The sequence below is a fragment of the Seriola dumerili genome, unplaced genomic scaffold, assembly GCF_002260705.1.
Source record: "Seriola dumerili isolate Sdu_G_001 unplaced genomic scaffold, Sdu_1.0 BDQW01000425.1, whole genome shotgun sequence".
Lineage (NCBI taxonomy): Eukaryota > Metazoa > Chordata > Actinopteri > Carangiformes > Carangidae > Seriola > Seriola dumerili.
The window spans coordinates 954,515-973,907 of record NW_019174680.1 but is presented as its reverse complement, the minus strand read 5'-3'; the positions used below and the strand labels follow the sequence as shown (position 1 = coordinate 973,907).

Genomic DNA, 19,393 nt, shown 5'->3' with positions numbered 1-19,393 from the left:
TTTAAAAATTACCAAAGTAGCCTATTGCCAAAGTGTAGTGGTATTAGTTCAATGTAAAAGAATAAATTAAAAAAATAAAACATTAATAGGCTGCTCACTGACAGCTAATTACAGTCCTTCATTCATTTTTTGCAGAAATGTGCTCAAGTATTAAAGTAAAAATACTCATTAGACAGAATGACCCATTTTATGTCATTATATGATTATATATGTGTTATTATTACTGGCGCCTTAACGTGTAGCCTAAACCATTCGGTTATTCTAACAGTTTTATATACTGTAGATGCTGTAGCCTGTGTAAAGTTTTCAACTATAGCTGTCAAATAAATAATAAAAGTAGATTTCCCTCTGTGTTCTGATGGAGTAAAAGGACAAATTTCATGTATTTAGTTACTTGCCACCACTGCAGAAATGACTGTAAGAAAGTTTAAAATGAACGCAGTCTTCCCCTCTGACTTTTTCTTCTTCTCTGCAGGGTAGTGTGTGTATGTGTGTGTGTGTGAGAGAGAGGGGGGTGACGGCTTGTTCCTGGAAGAGCCCAGCCTGCCTGCAGAGTCACTCACATTCCTGGCTGGGATTCAATGACTGAGCCAGACACACAAACACAGAGGGAGGGGGGGAGGGAGAGGGGCGCGTTAGAGAGAGCGAGAGAGAGAGACCTAAACACAGCGCGGGGGTAGAGAGAGCCATAGACGGGGGTAGAGAGAGAGCGCGAGGGAGAGAGAGAGAGAGAGAGAGAGAGAGAGAGAGCAGGCTGGCTCTCAGACTTCTCATCTCCATACAGTCAGAGTGAACTGCGGGGGCAGACGGAGTGGATTGCAGCAGTCCTCGACAGCGGAAAGAGACTCAAATAAGGATTTTTTTTTATCGAGCTGTATCGACTCATAACGCGCACTTTTGTTTCATTTTCTAACGATTTGTTGAGGAATTCGACAGAAGGAACTTTTCGCTTCTGTGGAGTTTGGAGAGCCGTGTTCGTCGGATATGGACAGTCGGCGACCCGCTGCAGGGAGCGACTGGCCGGTGTTCACTCAGTAGTCGCAGGAATAAAATTGTAAACTCGCCGTCTGGGACTTTTTACTGGATGTTTGATGAAGCGCTTCGACATTTCGGTCAATTCTGGCACACCGTGGATTTACCAGGTTCAGAGACGGATAGATATTCGTGATAACCGGTCGACGACGAGGAGGATTTACGCTTCTAAAGTTGCAGGAAAAACATGGAGACTGTAAGTCGGCAAAGCTTCCAGCCTCATCCGGGACTGCAACAAACTCTCAAGCAGTTTCACCTCAGCTCTATGAGCTCTCTGGGCGGACCGGCGGCTTTCTCTGCCCGGTGGCAACATGAGCTCCTCTTCAAGAAGGACGGTAAGGAGCCGGAGCCGGTTCTGCAGCATCTGCCGCCACCGGTAATGCCGGGCCCGCTGTTCATCCCGTCGGACCGCTCCACGGAGAGGTGCGAGACTGTGCTGGAAGGCGAGACCATCTCGTGCTTCGTGGTCGGCGGGGAGAAGCGACTGTGCCTGCCGCAGATCCTCAACACGGTGCTGCGGGACTTCACCCTGCAACAGATCAACTCCGTGTGCGACGAGCTGCACATCTACTGCTCCCGGTGCACGGCGGACCAGCTGGAGATCCTCAAAGTCATGGGGATCCTGCCCTTCTCGGCGCCGTCCTGCGGCCTCATCACCAAGACGGACGCTGAGCGGCTCTGCAACGCCCTGATCTACGGAGGCGCCTACCCGCCGCGGTGCAAGAAGGAGCTGAGCGGAGGCTCGCTGGAGCTGGAGCTCACCGAGGGGAGCTTCAAAGTCTACCACGAGTGCTTCGGTAAGTGCAAGGGCTTGTTCGTGCCGGAGCTGTACACCAGCCCCAACGCAGCGTGCATCCAGTGCATGGACTGCAGACTCATGTATCCGACCCACAAGTTCGTGGTGCACAGTCACAAGGCGCAGGAGAACAGGACTTGCCACTGGGGCTTCGACTCGGCAAACTGGAGGGCGTACATCCTCCTGGGCCAGGATTACACGGGGAAAGAGGAGAAGGCCCGTCTGGAGCAGCTCCTGGACGAGATCAAGGAGAAATTTGATTTCGCCAACAAGTACAAGAGGAAAGCTTCATCCAGGGTGAGTTGGTCATTGTGCTGTAACTCAGCGTGGAGCTGGATATCACTTGCAATTTCTCCAGATAGAGGCTGTGTTGTAGATGTTGGTTTCATGGTTTTGCTTCTCCGCATGTGGTTCTGGGAATCCCTGTTGGGAATCCTAGAGAGGGTTCCCAAAAGTGAAATTTGTCCCAGTTAAAGAAAGGTTACCCACACATTCTTAAAATTCATCAGTCAAAATCTTATCACATGGATCTCTCATGTGTCATATCCAGCGGTCAGTGACCCCCTCCTGTAGAGAAACCATTCAGTATTTGGTCATCATTGCCATATTGTTACTAATTGGGCCTCATCCAGCAGTGACAACAAAACGCCTCTGGTGGCAATAAAGCCATTATTTGCCTGTGAAACACCCCTCAGACTCACTTTTATTGGCCTGCACTGTAAATACAACCTCATTCACCACCAACCGGCTCAATGTGAAATAGATTAAACATGAGGTGTAAGTGAGGAAATAATTCTTCTTCCACACTTCAGATTAAGAGATCAATTTTTACACTTACACACAAACACAAGTTGTTAGGACAGATATTGCACTGACTTCCATTCATTGTGGACAGCCCAACCCTAACCCCTCAGGTCCCGGCAAGGTCAGTGTTTATACCGGAAACTGCCCCAAAGAGGTAACACACACACACACACACACACACACACACACACACACACACACACACACACACACACACACACACACACACAAATGCTCTGTCATGACCTGGTATTAACATGCGTCTTCAGTGATCCGACCACAAGTGGTCAGCTCGAAGTAAGTCAGTTCACACCTGGTTTTAAATTGCATCTCGATTGACCACTTGTCACTTCCCCTCTTTATATGCAAATAAACAGATATAAGTTATTGCAGGTTATCGACAGGCGGGTCTGTTGTCAATGTGTTTGTGTGTGTGTGTGTGTGAGAGAGAGGGAGCGAGTGGGGCACGGAGGGGCTGAGCGAATAAATGCGCTGCGCACAGCTCTTACAGTGAAACAAAGTTTTAGCCATTTGAAATAGTAAAATGTTTTCCGTTCATTATGAAACCGTGGCGGGACTAATCAGACTGTGGCAGAGGACGTCAGTGGAGTAGGAGGTCCTTCAATGTGGCCCAGGACGAGTTTGCGTTCACACTGCTAAATGAATGTGAACACATGCGGCCCAGACCACCTCCGAATGTGGTCTGAGTGATCGGATCTCAAATGCGTCTCGGGTGCGTTCACATCTGAACATAGAGCTGTCCACTTGTGGTCGGATCACCCGAGACGGATGTTAATACCAGGTCTGCACAGGGCCACACACACTTCAGTGGGATAGAAGTTATCTCCTGCTCCGTCTACATTTCTGGCTGTTCTTTTCAGTGTGTGTGTTCCCATTGGGAGGGATACACTCGGTCAGCAGTGAGATTGTTGTTATTTTGACAAAATTTCTTGTGTGTTTGTGTTTGTGGAACCTCATGTGTCACAGTAAATGAAAAAGATTTGTCTGTGGGTTTAATCGGCACCTACTTTCGGTGTTGAAGGCTTGTCATTCTTTTTCTCTGGTTGTAACCACATTCTCTGTAAAAAAAAAAAAAAAAGAGAGAAAAGAAAAGTAGAACTAGATTTAAACAAAGAAGAAGAATTGGAGCGTCTGCGCAGGTTTCAGCGCTGCATGTTTCCTGTGGTTTTATTTTTTTGAATGTGGTTTTCAATGCGCCCCCCTAGCTTTGCTTTTTGGGCTAACTGACTGTAAAGATGTATGAAGGGATTATAATCTGATCTTTGGTGTGCAGGCAGGAGTTTGCAGAGAGGGTAGTTGGGTGGTAGACTGATAAAAAGAATCCCACCCCCCCACCTCTAGAAAAAAAAAAGGCTAGTGTGGCCATTTGCATGAACTGTTACACATGAATGGAGTTGATGAAGCAGGGTTTAGAAGTATTGTGGTGGAAACATAATATGATCCCAACAAAGGAGAGCATTCAGCAAACATCGGGACCTCCTCCCCCCCAAAAACATCCACTTTACCCCAGGCCAGCCACCCACCTCTGACATACACGCACTCGCACTCATCCTGCCCCTCTTACCTACTTTTTACTCCAATCTAATTGAAACCAGAGGGGACTTCGGGGGGCAGCAGACTAGTTGATGAGGCACAGAAAGCAACTGCAAAAGTGTTTACAAGCAGCTTCCCTCCAGCCCCCACTGAGGCTTCTTTCAGGGGGAATCTGCTAAAGAAAGAGAAATCAGAGAGACCCTTGAAGTCCCGAAGAGTGCCAGAGTCCTGCCATGCATGGTGAATACCCACTCTTGGCACACACTTTCATTCAGACTTGAGTGGGCACACCTCTAGGACCCCCACTTTCAGGGGCCTCTTCTATTTTTATAAGTGCCGACAGGGCACCCAAGTGTTAAGCCCAAGGCTCATTTGAGCCTCTACCCTGCTTTTTAATTCGACTCCTCCTTCTTTTCCCCTCAAGTACCCTGTTTCAAGAAACGCTAATGAGGGAATGCATGCTGGGTAGGAGTTGAGGAATATTGCTAAACTTATAGCAACATAGCTCCCTGTTGTCAGCACATTTCAGCACGGCCCAGGCAAAGGGTTCTTGGAGGATGCGAGGCAAAGTGCTAGACTGCGTCGCGCTGGCTTCTACCTCTCAGCGCACAAGAAAATGCCATCATCTGTGTGCTGTCAGCCAAGGAACTGGGCGGCTCTGTGAATATTAATAAGCATGCTACAAAAGTGTTAGCAGCAGTCTCACATGCAGACAGACACAGGAAGTGATATTGCCGCACTTCCCTCCTTGCAGACGCTCTTTTGAGGGCCTAGTCCTGAGATGCACGCTCACATATATCTGAATCACACACTGTTTGAGTAAAAACAACTTTTCACTTTTTTCTTACTGCTTGTGTGTGTTTGTAGAAGAAGCATGAATTTGCTGTAAAAGTTCATTCTCTGTTCTTATCTGAAAGGATGTGAGCCACAGTGCTGATTGTGAACAGCAAATGCAGTTAACTATTGAATTGTTTAAATTAATTTATACGCTGGGTGTGGAGCACTTCTCCAAGTTGCTCATGCCAGCCCTGGGCTTCAAGTCTTTTGGTTTCTGGCTGGTGCACATGTGGGTGGCACACATAATCAGTGGCTTTCCGCATCAGGATGTTTAGATAAGGATTGTGGCTGCAGATTTAGTATGTTGCTAACTTTATAATTTGCCCTCAAGATGATGTGATTTCTACACAATCCGTCTGTTTAAGGGAGATATGAGAAAGAGAATTGTGGGGCGGGGGGTTGGAGGGGCGGTGCTTGTCGTTGAGCCAGCTCGAGCTTGAGTCACGCTTGGTTCAAAACCAGCAAGTTTACATCAGACTTTCTTTTTTTGGTGCCTTCCTAAATGGCGAGGATCCAGTACAGTCTTCTCAGTTTTACATATAAAACAGCTTCTCTTTGTTGAAGTCTTTGGATTGGATACAAGATGTTTTTTTATTGATGGATTCTCATTTCTTAGAGGGCAGAGTTAGTCTTTGCTTACAGTACACGCCTGTGGAGAGGTGAACATGCTTTCCACAGCTGTTGCGTGAAAACACTGAAACATTTCATGCATATCCCTACAGTCAACAGTGACTCTGCTGCTTGCAGTTGAAAATCCAGATTTGCTCTTTGCCAATGTTTCATTTTCATTCTGACTTGCTGGAAAGTGATTTGTTTAGAGACAGACCTGTATAAATAATCAAGTCAGAACAATAACGCAGAGTAGAAGCCATTTTGTATTTATGCACCACATATGTTAGTGTGCTGCTGACTCCCAGCACATTCCTGCACACTGTTTCCATGCTTTATCCTATGGCTCACTGTACAAAGAGCTGACCGGTGTTATAACACAACTATTAAACCTTGAAAATGGAAAAAAGGGAGTCAAAACATTTGTCATTTGTGGTGTTTTAATATTCGGCTGCCATTCTCTAATGTGCAGGAGCTCAAACTTCCCCTTTTACTGCAGCCACCCCCACCCCTGAGATGCCCTCACTGCTGCTCAGGATATCTGGCCTCCAGCAAAAGGGGCAGCTTGTTTCAGGAGGGAGGTGGGGCAGTGGTGGTGGTGGCGGGGGCTCAGAGGAAGTAAACTCCCCAAGGGGATATAGGCCCATGTCCTGTTTCATATGCAAGGCGCAGTGTTGGATAAGCCTGCTGACAGCCAGCCATGTCCACACAGTGGACAGGACAACAGCTGGTGGTTGTGCTCTGCAAAGGCAGCTGAGGGAATATTTTTATTCCCCTTTTTTTTTTTTTTTTACGAGTGTTTGGCAAAATGTGACAGTTGCATAAGGTCTGCTGCAGAGTTTGATTTTGTCCTGAGGAAGCGTGTGTTTTCTGTGTTGATGTTTCTCCATTTTGCCTGTCAAATAGTAGAATTTAGAATTTGTATTCTATGCTTTGAAAAGGAGGAAGCCACTGATTGAATTAGGTGTGTATAATGAGTTATTTTGCCTGACCGTGCTGCCAGTCTGGGAATCTAATGAAGGACAGTCAGTCCATGCTGTGAGGCATGACTGAGGGTCAGCGAGATCAATGCCATATTGACATGTAAGCGTCTTTATGTCGAGTGTGATTGAAAAATCCATCACTTCTTGAGTTGAATCAAACCAAAGTGACAGACTGACACAGAACCTTCACTGGCTAGTTGACTCTGAGATAAATTATGTCTTATATCTTGGGTAGATGTGAAAGCAAGGACTACATTATGAGAAAAATGTCTTTTAATGATTTGGCCTGTGACTCTCAGCCTGAATGATATATAAACAACACTGTATAAAGTGAGATTTCCACGTCTTTTTGATCATAAAGCAGGTTCTGTATTAATACTGTGAAAGTAGAGCTCCAGAGAGAACCTTGAGAGAGGAGATGTAAAACTACATTTGAATGGTTTTTGGTTCACATACCAATGCTTCAAATAAAGCACTGGAGAAGTGTAAAATATGGGACCTTTAAAATGAGGGTGTTCAGTCAGTAGGTGAGTTGAAAATTTTGCTAATTACTTTGCACAGATGCTGCCTTTCATGCTGCAGGAAATCAGCTGCAAACATTTACTTTGCTCTTTTCTCCCTCTCTGGAGCAGACATTCAGCGAGGAGCGACTTTGCTCTGAGGCTCCTCGATGAAAAACTTTTGAGGAACAATTGTGTCGTGCGATGAAAAGTCTGTACAGTGGTTTTGATGTGCCTTTAAACATCTGTCTCGGCCATAGGCAGGAAAGCACTGTAACAAACATGAGAGACAGGGAGAGAGAGAGTGGCAGAGCAGGTTATATAGCTTGTTGTGTTGTCTGGAAAATGTTTTCAAAAGGCTGCCATTGAAGTAGTGGCGGAAAATGAATTAAGTGCAGTGATTCTTCCCATACAGAATGTCTCCCTGCCAGAAGCTGTTTATTTCAAAGCCTTTAAAATTCTGTGAACAAAAGGGGATTTTCCCAGTTGCTGCTTGATTGTGCACAATGGATGAAAGCATCTAGAAAGCTGCTCTGTATGTATTTGTGGTTGTTTGCTGTGGGTTTCTGACTTTACTGTCATTCGACAGACCAAGCCATGGCCACCTTGTGTGTGTGTTTATTTCAGCATTCAAAATCCCCCATGATAACTTTAGATTTTCTATACAAACCAATGTTGCTAGACTTTATAAACCATTCAAGGAGCTGTCATTGGTTTGCACAGGAGCCCACTTTGATCTGATCTCGAAAAACATGTTTGTATCCTTCAAAGTAAGGAACTGAAAATAGTATTGATATTGAAACTCAGGAATCACATCGACGCTAGATGCAGAATTTGGTCCCAACACTATTTTTATGTAGCAAAAAAAATGTGAGAGATTAAATTCAGCTTCTCTCGAGTTCAAAAACCTGGACATTGCCGATATCTTTCACAAATAGCACAATCCTCTTTCAGGAGGAGAGAAGGACTAAAGGAGACCAAGAAAAAGAGAAGTTTAAGCCCCCATGCCAGCCATTGTCTGCCCTCCACCCCCTCTGCTGCGCTCCCATCCCCCGTCTCCCCTGGCCCACTGGGTTCTCCATCCATCAGCAGCGTCTTCATGTGACAAATGGACGAAGCGACTGGCCGAGCGCTTCATGAAAAGCCCGGGCGGGGGGGGGGGACTGGACGGTGTATTACTATACCTTACTAGGACGGGGCTGCTGTAGTCAGTCTTTGTGTGGAGGATGAGACAAGGGGAAGGAAAACAAGGCTCTCTAGGGTCTCTCCACAATACCTCCCACCTACCCGACCGTCCATTCAAAGAAGATGGAGGAAAGAAAAGGTTCCTGAGCAGTAGTCCATGTTGCTGTGGTTGTAGGCAACCATGCATGCAAGTTATCTGTGAAAGCAGCGCACGCAAAGCTCAGAGCAAATGCGTTTGAGGAGCCGAGAGCATGTGTGGAGATAAAGTATTTCCTCCCTGTCAGAATATTCACAGCCTCCCGATAAAGCGTGAAACTAACAAGCACACTCAGCTCACGGTGGCTATTCTTAAGTCTATGAAGGGACCTTGAGCGTGTCTCATTGGGATTATTGTAAGAGTGGCACGGAAGGAGGAACCCGGTGACCTCCTCCAGGTGTTGCGTGGAAAAGAAGCTCCCTCCTCAGTCAGATGGTGCGATTCGATGTCTGGCCTGGCCACTGGCTTGTGAACGACAGTGTCAATTTTTTTGTGGGCATTCAATATTGATGATAGGGTTACCATAGGCAGCGAGGTCCGGTGTGTTTATTTAATGAGAGGGTCCTTGAAATATTCATCATCACACATGGCACTGTAAGTCCAGCTTTTGCCTTAACTACACATCCCCAAGCACCAACCTCTAACCTTTCGCCTCCTTTAACCTGCCACACGGCTTCTGTAGCAGCGATTCTCAGATGTGAGGCCAGCTTCGCACTTCATTTGTATTTTTGTCTCTCCTAAGTGGCAGAATGCTTCAAGCTACACACAGATTATCACTGTTCAAAATTAGAAATGTTTAGACAGTTTTGTTAAGTACAGTTGCAACTGCTTTCATTCCACCACCTACACATTACAATAATATAAATGAAGTGCTACTGAATACAAGATTTAAAGGTCCCATATTTGGCCCTTTTCCTGTTTTTTATTTGAACAGTTGATATCCATAAGAAGATATATTTATGTTTTAAGATTCAAAAAGCATCTCAGTGTAGTTTTACATCTCCTCTCACAGGCTTGTCTCTGGAGCTACAACAACTGTTCATCAACAGGGTGGTGACTGTTGTCTGAGTGATCAAATAAAAATATTGCAGATTTCAGGTAAACACTCAGCACAGAGAAACCAAATCCTGCAAATTCTGCAAGGTTGCAAGGTGGGCTGGGCTTGGGGCATGGCTGGTCTGGTATGTTGTGACTTCACAAAGCGCTTTGATACTTTCATAGTATTAATATAGAACTGAGACCTGCTTTATAATCAAAGAACACATGGAAATCTCACTTGATACAATATGACAATATGGGACCTTTAAGCCCTACTAGGTTTAGGTTTAGGGTTTAACCGAGACGCATAGATGTTTACTCACCTACATGCCACAGCTGTTTTCAGTTGGCGAGTTTACAATGTGGATCTGGAAGAGGCGGCTCCTCCACTATTTGTGTATGGATTGCACGCATGATAAACATTCAAGTCATATCTGAGAGTTATTCTTTTTGTTTGTTTTGACGTGAAGGCTTGCATTGCATCATGGGGCTGAAAGTGAGATTTTTTCCACACGTCTTTATGAAGTGTTGAGAGAGATACAGTGTCTGACTTGCATCTGATATCCATGTGAGACACGCTTTACTTAGAAAAGTCCTCATTTTGTCTTGCTCTGTCTCTGCTATCAGAACTTTCAGCCCCAGAAATGTTGTTAATGGGAAAAGAAGTAAAGATGTAATAATTAATGGTGCGTGTAAATGTTTGGCAGTGAACAGCAGGAGAAATGGCACTGGTTGATTTTAAAGATTTGGGTTTAAACCTGGAAACCACGGCCACGGCAGTTTTAATTGCAAGCTGGGATGGTGGGATGGGGGGTTTACTTTGTGCTGCGTCAGCCCAGAAGCACGCTTTGTATATGACTGCAGTGTTGTCCTCTGGAGTTGCCCCACCCCCCACCAATTTTCTCTCTTTGCACTCATATGTTTGGAAGAGCAGCCAGCACCACACGACCTTTCCTACCCCAAATAAAGAGGTGACCGACCTTACCCCTTGCCTCTCTTGAAGCACAGTCGGCCAATCGCGTGCTGCTGTGCAACTCCCAGGGGGCAGATGGCTGTCTGACGAAGGCAGCTAGACACACACACACATACACACACACACACACACACACACACACTCTACAATCCAACAAATTATCCATGGACAACACAATGTAATGAAATGAATGTTTGTGTGATAAAAGCTACGCTCAGATGCATTTAAGATTTCGGGCTTACCTCGCAAAATGTGCACGTGAGACACATGGGAACATTTGAATAGCAGAGGTATCCTCCGCCTCATTTGGTGTGTGATTGTACATGGGGCTGCTCGAGCATATGATTTGCAGTTGTGTGGGTATAGAGTATGTGAGTGTGTGTGCGTGTGCATGCTTGTTTTGTGCCTGGATCAGCTGTAGGAGCTGTAGGAGGAGATTAGCATGAGCTCACTGCCTACTCATTTCCATCCCCATCTGCCTGTCTCCCACAGTGATGCCCCCCCCAGCTCCACCCCCGCCCCAAACCATGTGCGTGCACACGCACACACACAAACTACATGCATACATGAGCACGGACATCATCTACACAACATCCAGATCCCACCCCCGCAATGCCTCCTCATTCTTATAATGAATACAGAAGCAGACAGAATCGTGTGCAAATACACACACACGTGCGCACATACACATACACACAGACTTGTCAGCCGCACAGCCAGCGTGTAACACAACATCCACCAGGCTTGGCTTAAAATATCCTCCCATAGTGTCATGTCAGAAGCAAGTGGTCTATCTCAGACTGTTGGAACAACAATCCATTGGTGGACTGTTTTCTTTGAAGGGCATCTCCTTAATAATCATCTCAAAGTTTGGGAGGCAGAGACAGAGAAGCAGATACATGAAGATATTTGAGCTAATAACCTGCGTTAATCTGATTTGTGATTGAACTAGAGTGAGACCTCTGAGGAGGAAGCTGCCAAGTCAACTCAGCTGCTCTGCAAGATCTCTGTCAAATGGATGGGATGGTAATAACAGTCAGAAATAGGGATTTTTATTTCTAAGAAGCACAGCAGCAAAGCTTCATTTTTACACAAATTGACCACCTAGAAAAATAAAATTGTCTCCTGGTGCAGAAAGTGATTTTTTCATATATCCTTTATTATTTATCCTAAAAATCACATTTCTTAGAACTTAGAATTCTGTTTTTGGAAACCTGTGGCAGAAGAAACGTTTGGGTTCATGATCAGCTTTGTTTTGTGTAGTCTACAAGGCTAGTATAGGCCTAGTTTATAGCTGAACCATGCGTGGTCAATGTTGGAAATTCAAGATGTAGTTGAAAACTGTTGTGCAACTGCTGTAAAGAACTACTGTCAGTGGAAAGTAGCTTAAGCTGCTGGAAAAGTCACTAAATGACGTGATATGCCAATTAGCATATTACATTACTATTCTTATTTATTCACTTAGCTATTCTAGCTAAGGTTTGTCCAAAAGTCTCTAGATCTGTCTTAGGTGCCTTTTTGAAAAAATAAAATTTGGTCTAAAAAAATCAGTAAATCTAGCACCAAAGGCAACGCTGCCTGTAAACGTCCCCTGATGACGTAACAGAAACTGTTTGCAACAATTAATTATGAAAGAGCAATGGCCAATGTGGTAACTCAGCCAGCCAACCAATGGTGTAACTTCACCCAGTCAGTCAGTGACATTTGCGTTTGTAGGGCTGCCCTCGCCATTGAGGTCCAGTCTAGTTCACAAGCCTTTCTCCTTTTTCTTCTGAGCACAATTGTTGTTTGCAAGGGGCATTAAATACTCCACTGCCCCATTTGAAATAATGGTGAACAAGCATTTGGTCCAAAGGCAGAGGTCTATGTTCTGTTGGGGAGGCAGGCTGGGTCCTGGGAAGCATCCTTTTCAAAGGTTGGAGGGGGGGGGGCACTGGAGGTCATACTGGCTTGGCCTCAGCCATGTGGAAGGGCAGCTCCCAGGAGCTCTGAGAGGTATTGTTGTGAGGGTCCGGGGAGGTGGTGGTAGTGGTGTCTGGGGTGGGGAGGGGGATGGTTGCTGTCCACTGGCTAGCCATTGTCACCTCTTTTGTGGTGGGTATCAGCTGTGGATCTGTGATTGTGGGACAGATAGAGGTGATATCCCTCCACCCCCTCCACTGTGGGATGATCAGTGTTCCCAAAGCGCCTGAGTCATGGACTAGAGCTCATTGTTTTACCCCCCCCCCCCCACACACACACACACACCCACCCCTCCATCCTCCTAATTGTGAGTTTTAGCTCATCTTTCCTGGAAGCATCGTGGCTGCTTCTGTCCAGCACAAAGACATGAGGTAGCCATGCAACACACTGTCTGCTTTTTATTAACATGTATAAACAATCCCAAGTATAATTGACATCCTCATAATACACATAAAAGTGGCACAATTAAACTTTAGATTACAATCATATGGTATGATTTAAGGAGATCAGCAGCGACTTCTCTCTATCCACCATCTCTCTGTCATTTACACCCGAGGAGGAGGGACTGTCCGAGAGTTTGCTGGGATATCCCCAATTTTCAAATATAAAAAGAACATATTGTTCAGTCCTGCTCTGAAAATAAGTACAGTTTGGTCCAAAATAATAATAAAATAATAAAACTCCATCCTTGTTCCGGGTCAGAGAATTATAGTAGATCTTGTTTGGTGCCTTACATTTCTACTTCATTGCAGACTTGAGGGAATATATTTAAACTGACAGGATTTTTTTTTGAGGATTATGAACATGCCTTCAGAAAATTCTGTTTCAAAACTGAAGACTTTTGAGAGGAATATACCAGAAGCTGCAGGCTGTGTGTGCTCCTTCACAGGCTTTTTGCTGGGTTTATTGTTGGAAAGCAAAGTTTTGACTGAGACAGTAGATATAAAGAATAGATTCAGAGCAGTCTCGTGCACGTCTCTTCTTGGAAAAGGTGTATCTTCCTGGCAGTAAAGTCCACACACACCTCTGATGTTTACTTTTGTTTAGTCCTCTCTGACTCTCAGTTATGTCTTGCTGTGTGGGACGGGTTAATCTTAAACTGGATTAATCAGGAGGTTGATTGAGCTGCCCTATTGATCCAACAAAACAACTCTGCTCTGAACTTTGATTGACCATTATAACCTTTCTCTGTTTATCACAACGGTCGTTTATAAGAAGTGGTGTGAGGCCAGGTGTGCCACAATTGAAACACACAACTGAAAGAGGATTTGGTGTTAGTGGTGTGTGTGTGACACATGAAGTTTAGAGGGTGAGTGAGTGTGACATTTGGGTTTGAAGTGAAACCAGTTAGTGAAGGGCAGAGTGCAGTGGGTTAGTGCAGACTGAAGAGCAAGGGTTAAACTGGGGGGCAACTACGACTGGCTGAGCAGAGCTCGATGGCTTTCTTTCAGGCTGCCTGTGCAGAAACAGAAACACAGTCGGTGAACTGCGGCCACACCTCAGCTGCAGCTTGTCAGGAAGTCGAGGTGGAAGGCGTGTGTGTGTATGTTTTAGCAAACCAGGGCCTCTCTTGGTATTGGCAGTGAAGGGGTAGAGCTCAGTAGGCTCAGTTTACTCCTCAGGAATGAAGTGTTGGAAACAAAGGCTTATAATGTGGTTAACATCCTTCCTCTAGACTAGCTGGGCCATTCCTCCCCTCCAAGTCACCAATCTCCTGAATTAATCCATCCCAGCTGCACTCTGGCAAATGAAGTGGCCATGCAGATGCTAAATAAAACAATATACTGAAAGGGGATCCCTCCTCATGGCAGAGACGCCTGCTTCTCAGGTCTCAGTCTGAGCCTCCACTGGGCTCAGACTACCCCCCCCCCCAACCCAAAATCAAGCAATTGATTTCACATCCCACACACATGCACACACACTCCTTCTACTCCAGCAGAGAAGACAATAGGCCTCTTGAAGCCCCTGGATTATAATTAATGTAATTGTAGATCTCCAAGACAAGGTAATGTGTGGAGTGTGTAACCACCTCCGACCCACTGTGAGCACAAAGACGTTATTCTCAGCATTGTCCTTCAAAGAAGCGCTGCCAAGGCTATGTTGAGCAGTAGGACATCTGTTTATATAAAGTCCCTAGCCATTTATATATGTCTGCTGTCAGTGTGTGTGTGTGTCTGTGTGTGTGTATATGTGCATGTGTGGGGAGGGGGGTTGGACAAGCTGACTTATCCCATGTGACCTCTAGCCTTCTCACTGGGCTCATCTGTCTGACCTGTTTAATTATCTTCACACACACACACACACACACACACACTGCAGCTGAACCTTGCCACGCCACCTCCACTCCCATTGCTTCCCCGCCCTCCCTCCAACACACTCTTCCCTCAGTTCCCTCTCTCCAGGCATGGCTGCTGGTCGTCTGCATGGCTCTGCAAAGGAATGAGCCAGATGTGTGTGCGTGCGTGTTTGTGTGTGTGTAAGCACTTGTGGTTTGCACAGCAGTCACACTTTTCCCACCGCCGTTATTGCACCGGCGATTATGCCTCCCATATAGAACCACTGTCTAGGACTGAGACTGCCTCCAGCCTCAGGTCTACAGAGTCAGACCATCAGAATTCTCTATTTACACATGTTTTATTATGATTCATACACAGATGTTTGTTTGTATTGAACGTAACCCCCTTTTTTTTTCTTACTTGATTTGCTGATATGTCAGCTTGACCGCAAATGCAGCCCGCAATGCACTGATTTAATACTAAAGCCGATTTCTCACATAAAGGAGGTTGTTAGATGCGTTTTCAACTACTGGAAATATTCCGTTTGGTTTGGTTTAGGTGAGGCAAAAACACTGCAACAATATGGAAAGAGTGTCTCCATAAAGCATATGCCTAAAATACTGGTTATTCCATACGACTATCAGTATCAGATGTTTCTTAGTCGAGTACATAAACTTAAGTAATAACTACAGTAGTTAGCTACATGACACTGGACTGAAAATAACCGTTTTTGTGCTCATTATAATAACACTCTTTCCATAGAGTAGATTGACACTCTGAGAAAACCTAGGACATTATGAAGATCATAATCAAGGTGAGGTATAGAATATCTGCCGCATCCTCTCTGGCAGCGTGGCCGAATGTAAATGAGTAGGCCTATTTGTTTTTCTTTTTCAGAAGTGGTTACATTTCTCATAGATACAATCGAATGCGAACAAGTAGGTTAGATCCAATCACAAGTGGTCGGCCCAGATATATTTGCTTTTTACAGCCTGGTTGAGGTGTGTACTGTGGTCCCTCTTATCTAGATTTAGACTCTATCTGGATATATGGTGGTACAAGACAGCGAGTCTGAGCCTGAGGAGTGCGTTGAGGGTTCACTTGATTTACCACACAGCAGAGTTGGCGTTCTGAGAAGAAGCCAAGACGGGGGGCCAGTGTTTAGTCTCAGCCCAAGGACAGAGCCAGCGGTGTTATGTCTCTCTGTCTTTTCATTCTTTCTCTCTCGACCTTTCATGTTTTCTTGAACTGGTTACTTCCCCCGTGTCAAACCCCTTCCCCTACCCTGCCAGACCCCCGCCTCTCACTGCTTTCACCATCCGCGGTGTAGCCATCCAGCTCAGGAAGCGCTGTGAAACATCAGATTCCACTTCCTGCAGCAATCAATACATCTCAGGTCCAGCAGACATGCACCCACAGCTGAGAATGCACACATGTTCTTTTCCTCTCTCTCTCTCTCTCTCTCTATCTCTCTCCCTGTCTCCCTCTCACACACACACACCTGGTGTGATTTCACACTGTATGCATGTAAGAAGAGCTTTTATTCAGAGCAACTCACAACAGCAAAATCAGACTCTGTTCCTGAGCCTTAAAATGAAGGAGAAAGGTAGTAAAAGGCCTGGATGTCCTTCACATCATCAAATCAGGAGCTGTTGGCTGTCAGTATACCAATGAACCAAATGAATGGTGTTGAGTCAGTTAACTACCATCTTAAAAGACTTAAACGCTTTAAACATGTTGTCAATGGGGTTCTGGGGCTCTTTGAGACTGTTCAAGGAGATCCTGAAAGGACTTTACATTTACATTTACATTTATTCATTTGGCAGACACTTGATTGAGGTACATTCCAAGCCGCAGCAGATCAAGGCAAAGCTTTTGAGAATGAATGCTTAAACACTCCACAGTGCCACAAAGTTTGCAGGTGCATGAAGTAAAAGTTAAATGGAGAAAGAGCTGGAAAGACAGAGAGAGAAAGAGAGAGAGAGAGACAGAGAGAGAGAGAGAGAGAGGGAGAGGGAGAGCATATTGGGTGAGTAAGTACTCTTGGGAGAGGAAGGTCTTAAAGTGATTCTTGGAGACAGAAACGAGTTTGGTAATGTACGTTGTGAACAGATTTACTGTCAGGAATCAGCAGTTCAGTCTGAGAGAGGCCAAGTTGAAGGTGGCGTCCATTATCTATTGTGAGATATCAGTGAAGGAGGCTTAGATTCATACTCAGACAATAGAGTGTCACAGGAATGAGGCCTGAAATCTGGAAATTAGTTAGCATTTTAGCACTTCCTGTTCCCTTATCCCGAAGTCTCTGGGTTTTTAGTTAGATGACTGAAATAAGGTCTGTGGTTAACACAAGCTCAGGACATTTTCACATTTTATTCTACGTCTTAAATGATGTCAGTAAATACCCTAGTCCTGGTTTCTTTAAGATTTTACATAATCCAAAAGATTATGTAAAAATCCCATTAGCTTTTTGTTGAGGGAACAGCATGCCTTACCCTAATCATGTCTGGAAGGAAGAACAGCGAGAGTTCAGCATCGTCAGCATAGCAGTGATATCCCACAAACAAAATAGATAATAATTTCACTATGATTCAATCAAGTTGAAATGATCCTAATTAGAAGATGTAAAATAATTATAGTGAGGACCCATTGGTTCTATTGTCACCCTTGATATCTGATCTCAGCTGACAGTTTAATCTTTTACTCTCGCCACATTTTGCTAACCTCTCCTCCGTGGTTGATTTTAGCTCCGTAAAGAAGCAGCAGTGAAATGGATAGATGGATGAATCAAAGGAGGGATAGATGAATGGAGGGATGATGGACGCTTCGGCCTTTCCCCCACCTCCCCAATGGCAGTAATGAAATGATAGATCCCTGATGTGGATGGGAGCAGAAGTGAAGGGATGACCTCACAGCCACCTAATCGCCGCGGAGGGACAAGCCGGCGGCTAATGTGTCCATTAGCCTTCCCTCTGCCAGAGGAGAAACCAACCTGGCTGGGAGTAAGGTAGAGGGGGAGAGAGAGAGAGAGAAAGAGAGAGGGATGAGCTGGAGGACAGGAAACAACACACAACTCTCTTTCCTCTCAGCTCACAGCTTCGCCTGGACTCAATTTCATCCTCATTTGTTGAGCTGCTTTTTATCTCAGTTCACCTTCTCTTTGGTGCTAATGTGAGCAAGTTAGTAGTTAACTGGAAAAATATTCTTTCCAGTGTTGTCATGTCTTTCAAAGTTCCTGAATGAAACCAGAATAAAACTCCATATATTGGTCTTAACTCCGACAAAAACATCCACGTCCGTGAGGGACCACCTCTGTGATTGTGTAAATGTTTGCTACTGGGGGCAAACTGGGGGATGTTGTTCCTTGTCTGGCCAACAGTTCATCACTGGGGGTCAGAGAGGTTGCTGATACCAGAGTTTGCTCCAATGGAAGCCCCCTCCCCCTTCATCATGTGACCCATGTGGGGTGACTGTCAGTGGACAACAGCCAGAAGCGCAGGGATGGGGCCTTTTTTTGTACAAAATGAAAACACAGTAAATGCACACACAATTGAACACTGAACAAGTGAACCCATGTGGTGTCACATGTTCACCTGCTGCAGTGCACTCTCTCGTACTTCCCCTTTTCTGAGTATAGCCAGGGTGAGAAGTGTGTCGGCTGTCAGTCACAACAACCCTGCAGACTGTCAGTCTGAGCTCCTACCGCAGAGGCAGCAACTTAGACTTCTGGTTTCGACACCGCACTGGCTTCCTGTGGCGTCTCCGCCCTGCTGTCGGATGCATCTTAAGCACTCCTGACGTAACACACCCAAATGTCTACACTGTCTGTCCTGGTATCTTTATAAATGATTGCCTTTTTTCTCCATTCTGGCTATGACCAAAATGGGACCTTTGAAGGCAGCTTGTCTCCAGTATCAGACCAGACGTCCAAAACCTGTATGTGTCAAACTAAACTCCAGACTCTCTCCCCTCACTTCAGCCTTCCTCCCTCACCGCTGGAAACCATGTGATTTGGCTCCAGAGTGAAGCCTCTCACTCTCTCTTTCTCCCTATGTCTCTCTTTCACTCACTTAGCCTCTCCCAGAGTTCAACAGTGGAACAAAATGTCCGGCTCTGGAGTGGAAAGCGCCAGTATGTGCTAGCCAGCCAGCTCGATTTGAGGCTGCCCAGCACCCTGCACTAAACCAAAGGGCCTCTTTGTGCTCTGCCCTCACAAAGATATACCCCGAGCAGCAAAAAAAAAAAAAAAAAAACACACTACCAATAACAAAAACTAACAGCAGATGCCCAGCAGGAGAGGGGAGGCGGGGGGGGGGGCGCTTCCTGCAGCACTACACGCAGCGTCCAAGTGGAGGAGCTGCCAGAATTGGAGGTTACAAATAAAACCTGGTGAATAAGCCGGAGAAAAACAGAGGAAGGAAGTTTTCCATTTGTGCTAAAAAAGCCCCACGTGGTCGGCTTCCCTTCATTCCTCTTTCTCGTTCACTAAGCCGTGAAGGCTCTGCGAATGCTCACGTTCATCTCTGAAAGCATTTCGCAGTCAGTGAATGCGCGATTTGCATGGGATGATACTTGTTAATGCAACTTGTTGTTAATGTTGTATGAACCTATGAAATTCTCCATGAATTCATAGGGTTGGTTTTCCAGCCTCAAGGAGTGTCAGAAATTGTCAAGGAAGGTTGCAAATAATCATTATTGACTTTAAAATAATCTGTTGACTTCTTTGTCAATAATCAATTAAACATTTAGTCTGCACAAAGTTAAAAAACTGTTAGACGCCCATCTCAGTTTCTCAGCTGAAGGTAAGATC

The 19,393-nt window shown here is 45.4% G+C and overlaps 1 protein-coding gene across 1 annotated transcript in view; it reads left to right on the top strand.

Annotated features, from left to right (window-relative positions):
• The first annotated feature begins 835 nt into the window (after positions 1 to 835).
• The window catches only part of ski (SKI proto-oncogene), a 74,458-nt gene continuing 55,900 nt past the window's right edge, over positions 836 to 19,393 (top strand). Inside the window, exon 1 of the mRNA XM_022761699.1 lies at positions 836 to 2,125. Within this exon, the coding sequence (XP_022617420.1) occupies positions 1,220 to 2,125 (906 nt within the window). The 5' untranslated portion in view covers positions 836 to 1,219. The remainder of the gene's footprint in view (positions 2,126 to 19,393) is intronic.